Source organism: Manis javanica, chromosome 11 (assembly GCF_040802235.1).
Source record: "Manis javanica isolate MJ-LG chromosome 11, MJ_LKY, whole genome shotgun sequence".
NCBI classification, from domain to species: Eukaryota; Metazoa; Chordata; class Mammalia; order Pholidota; family Manidae; genus Manis; species Manis javanica.
The window spans coordinates 12,628,520-12,643,169 of record NC_133166.1 but is presented as its reverse complement, the minus strand read 5'-3'; the positions used below and the strand labels follow the sequence as shown (position 1 = coordinate 12,643,169).

Genomic DNA, 14,650 nt, shown 5'->3' with positions numbered 1-14,650 from the left:
ACTTCCTAGCATTCATCTTACTCAATCTCTGAACTGAAAAAAAAATAAGGTAAATTTGGTCTAGGGAGTCCAACTGTCAAGCTCCACAGATTCTTGCTTCATAGCAACAACAGCCTGCATTTACTGAGTATTTACTGTGTGCTAGGCATGATGCTGAGAGGGCTTTATTATGAAGCATTATCTCTTTAGAGATCCATGAAATAATTACTGCTACTATTAGCATTTGACAGATATGGAAGCAGACTTATGTTATGCAGCTGACCTAAGCTAATCATGAGCTGGGATTTGAAGTCAAGCAGAATGATTTGAGCTGACATTCTTAACTACTGAGCTAAGATGGTTAATAAATTACTTTTTCTGGATACTTAACCATATGACCCAAAATAAGGTAACCATGGTCCCTGTCCCCTAGAGGACCTTAGAGTTCAGCTTTCTCCATATACAACTACTAATTTTTAAGCAACCTTACTAAGTAAATAAGATAATCCCCATTTTACAGATGAGAAAATGGAAGGCACAGAGTTCAGTAGTTTCCCAAGTTTGCATAGCCTATAGTTGCATAGCAGGATTCAACCCATAAGTCTATTGGTTTTCAGACACATAAGCCTGTCTCCTAGCATCAGAACTATGCTCTCCCTCCACAGGCTCTGACTATTTGAAAAGAATTTGCATATGTAAATATCTCACCTGAAATCAAGTGTGGATCCTGGTATTTCTGGAACCCATTTAAGTCAGGAGCAAGAATTTTGCCTTCCTAAAACCTCTGTGATATTCAGTATCAAAAGTCTAGCAGCTCACATGAGACAGACTTACTGTGAAGAGGCCAGTGGTGAATGAAACTCAGGTACTCATGTGGTTTAGGGCTGTGCCGAGGTGGAAGAAGAAGAAAATTCACCATTTTCCCCTCTGAACATAGCTAGTCATGGACATCAAAACAGAGCACCCTGAAGATGTCTGCAAGCAGTGGGTGCTAAGAAATGGCAGGCACTGCTGTTGTAGGGAGGGAAGGGAGGAGACTGACCCTGCTGTTCTTTCATTTCAGCACCCACAATTCCCCCCTGGTCTGTCAAGAGAAATGGGTCTGAGAAAAGCAGCATGATTCTCACCACGGCTCCTCAGCCAGTTTCCAGAGGTCTTCAGCATAGCAGGAAGCTGCTTCCCAAGTTCGGCTCTGCTCTCCTCCTGGCTGAACTGTACGGTGTATACACTCCTCCTGCCAGCACACACTCCTGAAGCTCTTGACTTGTGGCCAAAGCCTCTCAGGAGTGGAGTAGGTGGGGCCACCTTGCTGGGCTGGTAGGTGAGCTAGTTTGAGATGCTTTGCAACACAAGGGGCCGGTTTAAAAGGTGGGATCGCTCTCTCCCTTCCACCCTTTTAAAAGCAGGAAAGAATCTCTTTCCAGGTGTTGACTGTTGCACTCACCTTTCTCTTTCTCTTCTCAGTTAAAAAAGCTGTGGCCCTGGAAGGCGGAGGGGCTACAGCCCGCCTGGGAAGCCTACTGAGGGGAGCCTGCGAGACTTCCTGCCCCCAAATCCCATCCCACTGGCCAGCTAGCCTCTGGCGTTTGAGATTAAAGTGCTCAGCTGTATCTTCCTTTTAAAATATAGAAGAGAATAAACAAAGTAATTCATGTGGTAGAGTTAATTCTTCAGCTGGCAGGTTGGAATCTGGTGGCATCCCTCAAGAAGTGCCTGCTTAAATCAGCTTTGGGTGGAAAGAGTATTTAAAAAGGGCTGGTTAGGGAAGCAGACCTTCTAATGTCACCTTCTGTGTGGCAACACCAGGTCAGGAAACTAGGTCCCTCCAATCTCAGAAATCAACCCTCTTTTCCTTTTTTGCATTAGGAGATCTCCTAATGTCAACATCAAGACCTTGTTGTTTAAAAGCTTTCCTTGATATTTCAGGATGGATTGCTAAAATTTGAAAATCAAGATAGTTTTTATTCCATCTAAAGGCATTTTCAAATATACTTAAGGACTCTTAGTTTTCACATATTCTGCAATTCTTTTTTATTTTGTTCTGTATAGCATATGAATATAAACTAACATACAGATATTGCTATTCATGTTGCCTAAGTGGAGCCCAGACACTTAAATTTCCTTTCTCAGCTACTGATCATGATGGCAATTCAGTTTAGTATGGCGCTATTTTCCTGCCCTATCTGTTGCTACACTAATAAGATGTTGTGGTCACCATGGTAACCACCTACTCTTTCTCCCTGTTATTTTGTTGATCAAACTTAAAGTGCATGGGCTAGAAAAATCCTGGTATTTTTTAAACTCAAATAGGTGAATTTATTTAATTTTGGTGCATCAATCAAGCTCACCTAAGATGGAGAGTTATTCAGTATAAATGTTTTACTTAAAAAAATCAGATAGGAATGTGTTCATCAGAAGCACTAGGAAAACACAACTAGTGGAATGAATCTGCTCAATTGCTTGAAGATTTAAAAAGTGTTCAAAGTAGTTTTGAGGGGGAAAATGGGATTATCACTAACGCTTCTGACTGGTTTTGACAGAATGACTGACCACCTTGATGGTCTTGAAAGCTATGGGAATCTCAGAGGTTTTAGGCTGGGTCATAAACCACACAAGGGCTGTTTAAACCACACCTAGGGGTGCGGGAGTGCATTTTCCTGTATGGATTTCTCTCTCTCCGCACACAAAAACATTAGGGAAAGGATTCAAATGAATAAATGATTTTTCTTTGAAAGCAGAACTTTGATCATTTATTTTACAATTAGGTATTGAGTCTGCCAATGACTGTTCTAGGTGACCAGGGAGCACAGTGACACTGGATGAGTCTCTGAGGCAGGAGCTTAGAGTCTAGGCAGGAAAACAGATAATCAATGAAACCCACAGAAGAAGGAGGGCTGTGCAATTACAGCTCATGTCCTTGTTAAACACAATTATTTGACTCCCATTTCCAAGTCAGTCAGCTACAAATAGGAGTTGATTGCTAGAGCAAGTCAGTTACTGCAGACCCTGGGAGATATCACATCTGCCTTAAAAGAAAACAATGCATTGATGAGTTTTCATCAAGAATCCTCTCTTTCTCCAGGCATCCTGAGACTATTGCTCCTTTTGGCTCATAGAAGCAGACAGTAGTGAGCCCCTCTTCCTGGCTGCAAATGTCTGTCTTGTCTAACACAGATGCTTTGCTTCTTCCTGAACACCAACATGGACAGAATATAATTGCAAAAAAATGACCTTCCCACCATTGCAAAATGTTCCTATTCTATTTATAATAGAGAAGTTCTGGTTTGCAGGGATCAAGACTCCCTATTTCCTCTGCTCATTGAGGTTGAGATTCCACTTTTAAACTGAACAGGCTTATTTTCATAGCTTCTGCATAGATAATCTTACCCAGCATGATCAATAAATCTACTAATTCCATGGTTGAGATCACCTGGGGACACATTTGGAGTGTAATGTTGAGTAGTAAGCTGCACAAGACCTTCTGAACAGACCGAGGGACCCAGGGCCTATTCTAGGCACAGGCCACTGTAATTGCCATTTGCAACCATTACCACCTGGCCCTCCCCACCTTCCACTCCCTGCTTCCTGAGGCAAATGTGGTGTGCAGGCATGACATTTCTAGGGAAACCAGTATAACAGGATGGCTTTGTACTGGAAGTGATGCAAATGTTGACATCTGCAGGCCTGTAATGCTCACTGTCAGTTGCTTCTCTTTGCCCCTCTACTGCCTGCCACTTCTTCCCCAGAAACTTTCAAGATTTCTTTGGGGCTTTTCCAAAGCTCCCAGCTTCCTCTTCTACTCAAAAGTCTCTCCAATTCTAGAATCTTCCAGGCAAAATAGAATAAAGGGTCGGGGATAGAAGGTGCAAGACTATCAGATTTGGGATTTGATTTAAAGTTTAAGACTAGGGAGTCTAGAAACTTGGTTCAGAGCCCACCTCAGGTGAGCCATTTTAGTCAAATCATATACATTTAGTTTTTGCATCTGACAAACTGGTTCTCTCCCTGTAATCTCTTCTTCCCTCCAGGCATTAGCCATACCAGCAGTCAGAGAACTCTTTCTAAAATGGTCCGCTGATGCCGTCTCTCTGTTAAAATCTTTTGCTGACTCCCAATTACAGCATAAAGCCCGTGGCCTTAGTGGAATACATTACAGCCCTCCTGATAGCCTCTCTCCTCTCTGTCTTCTTCCTGGAGAACCTGGTGACTTTGCACAGACAGTTCTTTCTTCCTAATTGTCTGCTTACTATATTCATTCTTCTAAAACACACTCAAACACTGCTGTCTCTAGTGACCCTCTGTACTTCTCAGGGTTAATGACCTCCTGCTGTTCCCCCAGCACCTGCCACATACCTCTTACTGATTCTAGCATTTCTCGCCTCATCCTGTAGTGTTTTGGACCCTTGTTTGGTTGAAGCTACCACACGTATGACCCAACATAGCATTTCTGATGGTGGTTTTAATGAATCACGGAAGACTCAGTGCAAAGCCCTGGACACATGAGAGCTTGGGGACAAGGAGCCATCTCCAACTTACTTTCAGTAATGCCTATGTCATAAGGACAACACCCTTGGCTTCAGCCTGAATCACAGGCTCCTCCTCCACGAAACAGCTTCAGTTCCTGGGTTCTTCCACTTGAACTAACTCCAAACTGAACTAAACAGGGACTTTGGAGTCTATCTATCAGTGATGGCAGAATAGTACTACACAGTAAACTTACCCAGGTATAAAAGTTGGCCAAACATTGCTGCTCTGGCTTTTGTTCTTGACTTCCACAATGTGGTAATACTGTAATGTCCAGGTAGGCAGCTTCCTTGGCAGAGATCTCTGAATAAATAATTTTATTAGACAGTGGTAGGTTATGGTTTATGCCTTCTAACATCCAGGAGAGAGGTGTGCAAATCTGCAAAGTGCATATTTCTTGCAGGTCAACTGCTTAGCAGGCCAAGTTGGAAGGCTTGAATTCTCCTGATGATTTGCCCTAGCTTTATTCACTCAATGCCATAAACGTTATTCAGTAAATGACCCTAAATGCAAAGTTTAATGCTGAATAACTTCCATTCAGATCCAAGCCTTACAGGAAAGAAGATCTTATTAGACAGAAGTTTGATGTTGCACTTAAGTGACAATTAATGAGTTGACAACAAAGGTAAGTAGAGTTTTCCAAAAACATAACATCAAACAATAACCTCTATGTGGGACACCCCAAACCTTCCAGAAAAAGAAACACCAGTGGCCTGCCCAGGTTAATCATGCTCAGCTACACAGGAATTAACTCTTTCTCAGCCCCTGGGGCTGGGCACCAACCATGCCACCTGGGGCCCTGGGAACAGTTTACACTTAGAAAGACTTGCCAAAATTGGCTGTAAATCATATCACATTGCATTAAGTCTTCAAACCAGCCCAACCAGTCATCACTATGCTCTGAGAGCTGGAAAATACCGGGTCATCCTTCTCAGTGCTGCTGATAAGGAATTCAGCAGCAGTCAATCCAGTGGAGCTTCCAGGACTTTAAATTCCAATCTGGGCAAAAGACTTTGTGCACCTTAAAAACTGTATGCTTTATTATAATTAGCACTCACAATATAGGTAGGTCATGGGGAAGGCAGTATAGCATGGAGAAGGCAAATAATGACTCTGTAGCATTTTACTATGCTGATGGACGGTGATTGCAATAGGGTCTGGGGGGACTTGATAATATGGGTGAATGTTGTAACAACATTGTTGCTCATGTGAAACCTTCCTAAGATTGTATATCAATGATACCTTAATTAAAAAAACAAACTGTATGCTTTAGAGTGAAGCTGAGTTGCCCGTTTTTATACACATTCATTTACTGCTAAATGAACAGATGACCATTTAACTGTATTTTCATTTAAGAAGAGCGCATGATACTTTATATACCATAATGGTAGATCAAAAACCATGTAACTTGTATCAGAAAATTAAATGGCTTTATAGAACCAAAAATAAGACAAAACAAATTTTTTTAAAAAAATTGTAGAAACAACACAAATTCATTTGGAAAAAAAAGTTTTTAAAGTAAAAAATATTAAACAAAATAGATATTACCACCCAGGGTCAACGATTATGAGTATTTTGGTCATTTCATTGTATGTGTGATTTTTTAAAAATGAAGTTGAGGTCACACTGCACACAAAAAATTTGCATTTTACTTTATGTGTTGTAACTACACATTTTCCTATGTTCTAACAATTCTTTGTCAAGAGTATTAAACTGATTCCTTAAAACTTGACTGAATAGATGTATTGTAAATTACTTAAGAACTTTACCATTGTTGAAAATTTGTGATAACAATATTTCAAATTTTAATATCAATATTTAAGCTATGATGTATATTATATTTCCAGTACTTTAGATGACTAAACAGGTATTAGCAAGGGTCAGAAACACCTAAATAATAGTTACTAACTATAGCCCAGTGGGTATGAGTTTTTATTCTCTGGAGTTAGCATACTCACTGTCTTCATACTCTGTTTCTGCCTCATCTGACTGCCTTTCTGAGATACATAATCTCTGCCTCAGTTTTCTTATCCTTTAAATGAGAATAACAGTTGTAGCACCTCATAGAATTATCATGAAATTAGCATCTTTAAAGCTTTTAGCCCAGCATTTGCCATACAAAGTCAATGAATTTTAGCTACTTAAGAACAATGATTGATGTCATTAGTACTTTGTCATTATTTGGTATCTATTATTAGTGATTTTGGTTTTTATTCACAATTTGATTTTGCTGGGCTGTGGCAATGTTGTCAGAAGAAATCAAATGGCACTGATTAATTTGGATCTAACTAATTCTTTGAAAACACATTCGTTTAAAAGTCACTTGTATTTTGGGATGGAATTCCAGTAGGCGGGTACAGGAAGCTCTTTTTTGGAAAAGAACCCAGTTAAGGCTGATGAAGTCACTGGTGAATCAAAACATACAATCTCCAGATTGGTAGGAGCTAAAAGGTGATTTTATGTATCATCTCTCCTCTCCATCCAACCAGATGCCAGGTGAACTGCTATTTTGAATGTTTTTCACATGAGGAACTTTTTACCTAGCAAGGTAGCTCTTACACTTAGAAAAGCCATTTTATACTGAACCAAAATACGTCTCTCTCTAACTTCAATGTATTAACAAGAACCTCACAGGTCACCCCAAACAAGTTTTAACATTTAATTTTCAATACAGTTAAATGATATTCTAGTTTAAAAGAAATTGTAAGGTTTTTAAAAGAGAACTCCAAAGCAGTAAAGCCAAGACTGTATTACTCAGACTAGGTGAGATATGGAGATGTAGGAATATATGTGTAAATTCTCATGTGTGCTTTCCTGCAAATGGAATAATCTAAAATGAAAGAAAAGTTTAAAGATTTTTCTCAGGAAAAAATGTCTAATGCTCGAATTCTAAAAAAGGTCCTTTCAAGATCAGATGGAAGCTCTTTTATAGCTTCATGTTTCATCTGAGCAGCAGAATTGGGGAGAGGCAGCCTTGGGGCATCTTTTGGCTGGGTTTATAAGCTTGCAGCTCATCTTCTGAGGGCATCTACGTTTTTGTAACTGAACCACTGCAAAGAAGTGAATGTTGAGAGGTCTTTAGAAATTGACATCAAAACAAACTTGGTAAACAAGGGGTCTATGAGTTGCTTAAGTCATTCAACAGAACTTAACAAAATTCATTGTCTCTCAATACTGTGGATCAGTCTCTCTACAGATCTGTGCTGTCAGGAATGCTTAACTGATACAGCATTGGAAAAGCAGTTTCTTTGCATAAAGATTACCTAGCTGTACTTGCTATTTTTTCTATTTGCAGTCTCTGGCACAGAAGCTGGAAGGGAGTTGGTACTCAGTAAATGCTCAGGAGACTGACTGACTGAACGTCCATCCCTATGGATCATAAATAAATGTCTGGTCTCTCCAATATCTGGTTACCATGGTAGCTGCTCAAACTTTGGAGGACTGCCACTTACTCTCCTGCTTTTGTCCTTTCCTCCACTGCCATCTCTTCTTTCCTCCAGGTCAACTAATCCCAGTTTCTGCATCTTTCCTTATAACCTACAGCTTCAAACCCTTTCATCCAAGGAACTTCCAAATGTGCTTTTGTTTATTTGTATATAAAGAGGTAAAGATCTCACTTTATATCTTTAAGACAGAAGAAGAAGTTACCATGCTATTGGTGCAGGTCAAAGTGAATTCATATCTGGGCAATATTCCTTAAGAGTAGGTTTTTCAAATTGCAAATCACAAACCGAAACAGGATTGTGAAATCAACTTGTTTATCATGATCCATATTTTCCTTTGAAAGAGTAGAAAAGATCAGGTGGCATTACACAAAATGAGAGTATTATTCCATGAAATTTTAATTTCAACTTTGTAATTGTGTGAGCCTAGGAGCCATTATGCATTTCTACTAATGTATTTATGCACATTTGTCACACACACAAATGCAGAGCATCTCACAAGGTACACAGAATTTGGCCTAAGTATTAGCCCCTACTCATTTTCTTGTCCTAGTCCCTTTGTGTAGGGCTCAACACAGGGGTGACTTTGTGTGTGTGTGTGTGTGTCCTGAATTTCAAAATAAATGTATTTCTTAATGTGAGGCTCAGGTTTCCAAAAAAAGTTGGATATCAACATTGGCCAACTGGAGAGAGTAAGGAACAAACGGTGAGGGCATCACAGTGACTGTGATGAAGCCACAAGCCACATAAATACTCTCTTTGGCTCTTTTAGGTAAATCATTTGCAATTTCATAGGTATTCATTTTCAAATGTGACCAAGAGCTCTGACCAGTGACATCTGAGTGAATTATTGAGAATCATTAATTTAGTACTCAAAGTAGCACGTTACCAGAGTTTATTAAGGTAATTGGGTATTCCTCCCAGAAGGCCAGCCACCATATGGTGTTTGACCATGTTGGACAGCTTCAACACCACAAACGGAGAGGTGGGAATCCTGAAATTTGGGGGCAAGATGTTTTTTTAAAAATCCTGCATCCTCACTGTTTTCAAGAATTGGTTATCATTGTTACTTACTACTATTGTTGCATTTAATTATAAATTTATAATTTAGGTTTATCCTATCCCTTCTATTTGCTGTTAATAATTTTGCTAACCTTTTGTGATTTATAATTTGCATTACCTGTATCTTGGCCGAACATCTTCCCATAATTAGGCTTCAAGACATATGTACACTTAAAGAAAAACTATCTCTGAACAATGATAAATATGACCCTATGGCTAAAGTGAATGTAAACATACTCCTTCCCACACCCACAATTTGGTTTTACATTTACATTCTTCATTACCAGTGGGCAGTTGAGAGTGATTGGGGTAAATGAGACATATGGTGATTCACCCTTTCTCAGTGGACTGAAGTCCAAAACATTTGAGGTCCACTTGCTGACAGATGAACAGAGGTCTAGGGAGATGAACCGACTAATCAAGATCAGCAAAGGCACTTGGCACCACGACTCAGATCTCCAGATTCTCATTCTCTGCCTTCAAATCCCTCTGACTCCAGCTCCACCCCAGAGCAGAGCCTGGCCCAGGGCAGAGGCCTCATGAATGTGTGCAGTCACTTGTTTTACTTACTATGAGGCTGATTAAAAAACTACAGATTTATTAGATCTAAAACTGTCCAATATTGGCAGTTTCACATGGTTCAGCCTGAATAGTTTTATTTTTTTTATTAAGGTATAATTGATATACACTCTTATGAAGGTTTCACATGAAAAACAATGTGGTTACTACATTCACTCTTCTTATTGAGTCTCCCCCCATTCCCACTGCAGTCACTGTCCATCAGTGTAGTAAGATGCCACAGAGTCACTACTTGTCTTCTCTGTGCTACACTGTCTTCTCCATGATCTCCCCCATACCATGTGTGCCAATCATAATACCCCTCAATCCCCTTCCATTCCCCCCCTTTGGTAACTGCTAGTCTGTGAGTCTGCTGCTGTTTTGGTCCTTCAGTTTTGTTTTGCTGTTATACTCCACAAATGAGGGGAATCATTTGGTACTTGTCTTTCACCCCCTGGCTTATTTCACTGAGCATAATATCCTCCAGCTCCATCCATGTTGTTGCAAATGGTAGGATTTGTTTTCTTCTTATGGCTGAATAATATTCCATTGTGTATATGTACCACCTCTTCCTTATCCATTCATCTACTGATGGACATTTAGGTTGCTTCCATATCTTGGCTATTGTAAATGGTGCTGCAATAAACATAGGGGTGCATATGTCTTTTTGAATCTGAGAATTTACATTCATTGGGTAAATTCCTAAGAGTGGAATTCCTGGGTCAAATGGTATTTCTATTTTTAGTTTTTTGAGGAACCTCCATATTGCTTTCCACAGTGGTTGAACTAGCTAGCATACATTCCTACCAGCAGTGTAGGAGGGTTCCCCTTTCTCCACATCCTCGCCAGCATTTGTTGTTCTTAGTCTTTTTCATACTGGCCATCCTAACTGGTTTGAGGTGATATCTCATTGTGTTTTTTATTTGCATTTCCCTGATAATTAGTGATATGGAGCATCTTTTCATGTGCCTGTTGGCCATCTGAATTTTTTCTTTGGAGAATTGTCTGTTCCTTTCCCATAATGTAGGATGAATAGTTTTATTTTAATAACTCCCCACTATGCTACTCTGAGATCTTGATTTTCCTATGAGGAGCAGCTTAGCGTTATTTGTTAAGAACACAGATGGGAGCCAATTTGCACAAGTCCATGTCTCAGCTCTTACATGGCCTGGCCGTGTTACTTTAGCCAGATTACTTAGATTTTATGTCTCTCAGTGTCCTCAAAGGGGAAAAGAATACTATGTAAGTGTTTACTTTTACTGTTACTATTGTTATTCCTAAAACTAAATATACTTGCTAATTAACCAAACAATTAAGGCAACTTTATGCACTTGTTTTGAAAGGCATTTTCAAGCTGGGAAGTCTTTTGTAAGGACAGATTTTAGAATCTCTTTCTTTGGGAAGATGGGCTATTTCTTTGACTGGAATTTGGCTTTATAGTTACTAATGGTTCTTCCAAAGGTTCTATTTCTTTCTGCAGACAGCATGGGTTAATAAATAAAACAGATTGAAACATCATAGCAACGGAAATCAACTCAGTGTACGATTGTTGCTCTGTTTTTATTTCATCTATTTTTGAAATGCAGTTTCTCTCTACAGTGCCTGTTTCTTCTCTAGGCAGTTAAACTTAAGTATTGCCCTAAAGAAGAAGAGAAAAAACATCCATACAGCTTCGCTGGGCTCATGAGGTAATGAGAAGACAACGATTTAAGGGTAAATTAGAGTGCAGCAACGTGATTCCAATGTGCACGGACGCTAGCTAATTATTTCTCCATAGACAGTAGTGTTTAATTTACTGAGCATCTGTGCATGACAGAATTTGGGACACTGTGGGTGGTACAATTCCAAGATATCTGCATAACTTGAAAAGCAAAATAGTCCATCCTTAAGCATCATTTTATTAGGTGAAATAAAATATGAGTGCAAAATCTCATTTTGTAACTAAGTAGTGGGCCACATGGTAGGGCCCCCAAGCCATACCTGCTTAAATGAAAGTAAATAAACTGATCAGGCCACGGAACCTGTGCCTCATCAGAACGGGATTTAGAACAAGAAGGTTTAGAAGAGATGCTGTGGTGATGCTGCAAAGATCCTTTACCTCTCAGATCTTAGGTGTGGGGCTGGAATAAAGTTAATATAACTCTTTATGAAATGAATTATTTAACTCATTACTTTTCACTATGCTTCTACAACTTCCTACTGAAAATACAAATTCTCATGAAGAAAAAAGTGTATAGAACAGAAGAAAACCAATCAATCAAGACAAAGACAGATGAGAGGGCATGTTGAGAAATAAACTTTCATATTGATTGATTTTATTTTTTTAAACCATGCTTTAATTAATGGCATAAGGTTTCCTCCTCTCTTAGATCCACGCTCTTCTCTCCCTTTCTCTTGGGCCTAAAAGACATATTTTCTGCTTAAGATGCATTTCAAGTACTAATATACTTACTGGCAAGGTATTTCGAAGTGCATTGCCTTAAGGAACATTGATTTGAAAAAGACAGCAAAAAAAGAACTGCATGATTGGTCTATAGTCAACTCTAGATAATTGTTTGATGAATGATTTGTAAAGCAATGAATGGAATAATAATTAAATTCATGATTAGGAATAAAAGATCCTTCTACTCAGCACCGTTTCGATTTGGGGGTTTCAAGTCATATTTTGACCCATTCTTTTGGCATTCAGTGATTTATTTAGTACTTCTTCATATCACGCATCATCCTGTGGAGAAAAAGGAACCCTCCAGCACTGTTGGTGGGAATGTGAATTGGTGCAGCCACTACGGAAAGCAGTATGGAGATTCTTCAAAAACTAAAAATGAAATACCATACAACCCAGTAATTCTATTTCTAGGAATTTACCTGAAGAAAACAAAACCTCTGATTTGAAGAGATACATGCACCCCTATGTGCGCTGCTGCATTATTTACAATAGCCAAGATATGGCAGCAACCAAAGTGCCCACCAATAGATGAATGTATAAAGAAGATGTGGTACATATATTCAATGGGGTATTACTTAGCATACAAAAGAGAGAAATCTAGTCATTTCTGAAAACATGAATGGACCTAGAGGTTATTATGCTAAGTGAAATAAGCCAGGCAGAGAAAGACAAATACCATATGGTTTCACTTATAAGTGAAATACAAAAACAAAACAAAACAAAGTGAACAAAACAGAAATAGACTCACAGATACTGAGAAGTGACTGGTGGTTACCATGGGGAAGGGGTTGGAGTGGGTGGGTGAAATAGGTGAAGGGGATAAAGAGGCACAAAATCTCAATCATTATTTAAATTAGTGACAGGGATGAAAGTACAGCATAGAGAGTATAGTCAATAGTTCTGTAACGTCTTTCAATGTTGACAGATAGTAACTACACCTGTTGGGATGAGCATCTAATAATGCAGAAAACTGTTGAATCGTTATATTGTACACTTGGAACCAGTATGGTATTGTATATCAACAATACTTCAGTGAAAATAAAATAATTGGTAGGGGAGAAAAGTAGATCACCAAACAGTATATGACAGGATACCAGTTTTGGAAGAAAAATATGAAGTGTTAGAAAACTATCGAAAGGAAGACAGACAGAGAGACAGAGAAGCTTTGTTTTTGAAGGGGAAGACTCATTTTAGTAGGCTTCTCAATCTCTCTAAATTAAATGCATTATCAGGCATCATTCTAAGTCCTGGATAAACATGATCTCATGATGTTCGTGCCATGTCCGTTCCGAAAATAATTGTCTTTATTCTTGCTTCTCTCAGTCCCTGGAGTTTTCTCCTTGGCCAATCCACCTGATTTTCTCATCTATAAAAAAATAGAATATGAATTTCTGCTCTATCTACATTACAGTGTTGTGAAGAATGAACAAACCAGTGTGAGAAACGACTTGGGAAACACAGTAAAGGTACTAAGTACATGCATATAACCAGCTGGCAGCAGATCTCTGTGGTAAGGAGCGAAGGCTCTGGATGCAGCCTGCCTGGATCTGAATCCAGCTCTTCCAGCCACTAGGGTGCTGCCTTGGGCAAGACGCTTCATCTCTCCATTTCTCAGTGTCCTTAGGTAAAAAGAGGAAAGAATAGTATGGAACCTGTACTAGTTGGCCTGGGCTGCTGTACAAAATACCCTAGAGTGGGTGGCTTAGACAACAGAGATTTATTTTGTCACAGTTCTGGAGGCTGGGAGTTTGAGATCAGCAGGTTCTGGTTCTGGTGAGAGCTCTCTTCTGGCTTACAGAAAGCCACCTCCTCGCCGTGTGCTCACATGCCTTCTCCTCCGTGTGTGTGCGTGGGGAGCGAGCTCCTCTCTGGTGACACGAATCCCACCATGAAAGCCCCACTCTCATGATCTCATCTAAGCCTAATAGTCTTCCAAAGGTCCCATCTCCAAATACTATCACATTGGTGGTTAGTACATGAATGGCGGGGGAGGTCGGCATCACCTCATAGGTTTGCTATGAAGACATGCTATTAATCTATTTAATGACCTCTAGGGTTGCTATTAACCTATTTAAAGGACTTTAAACAGTGCTTAGAACTTGGTGAGATCTCAGGAAACATTTGCTGTCGTTTCTGGAGCCGACTGAATAAAGAGGGCAGCCATTTAATTTACAGAGCAGATTATTTAATCATGCTGTTTATAGAAAATTTCTGGAAACCAAATTCCATAATCAATAGCCCTGGGTGTTTTCTGTAAGGGCATTCTCAAATAGGTCAACACGACAGATTAAGCAGTGAGTCAAAGGACCTCAGGGAGATCGTTCCTTGTTTGCCCCCTGACTTTTCACTGTCCCCGTTTGAGGACTCCAGCTGCCTCATCGCTGGGAAGCCTTTCCCCTTTCTGCAACCTACAGCACCTCCTCCATCTTTGTCTCACTTTCTGTGTGGATGGCATGGGCAGAGGAGAATAGCAACGGTGAGGCTACTTTCTCTAACCTCGATTCCTTTATCACGGAAGGCCAGGGTAATCGATAGCAGCTTTTAGGGAGTCTTCTATTTCAAATGGTTACCCAGAGGTCTGCTAGTCACTTTGTATCCAATATAATGGTCTCCTCTGAAACAATCTCATTTTCATATT

General features: G+C 39.7%; 1 protein-coding gene across 18 annotated transcripts in view; it reads right to left on the bottom strand.

The window, feature by feature from the left end:
- DLG2 (discs large MAGUK scaffold protein 2) overlaps positions 1–14,650 on the bottom strand; it is a 1,871,010-nt gene that overhangs the window by 209,832 nt on the left and 1,646,528 nt on the right. The window contains exon 1 of one of the 18 annotated variants that reach the window (XM_073215943.1): positions 1,107–1,262. The exons of the other annotated variants lie outside the window; for them this stretch is intronic. Within the exon in view, the coding sequence (XP_073072044.1) occupies positions 1,107–1,143 (37 nt within the window). The 5' untranslated portion in view covers positions 1,144–1,262. Of the gene's footprint in view, positions 1–1,106; positions 1,263–14,650 lie in introns of those variants that run through there. 18 annotated transcript variants of the gene reach the window in all.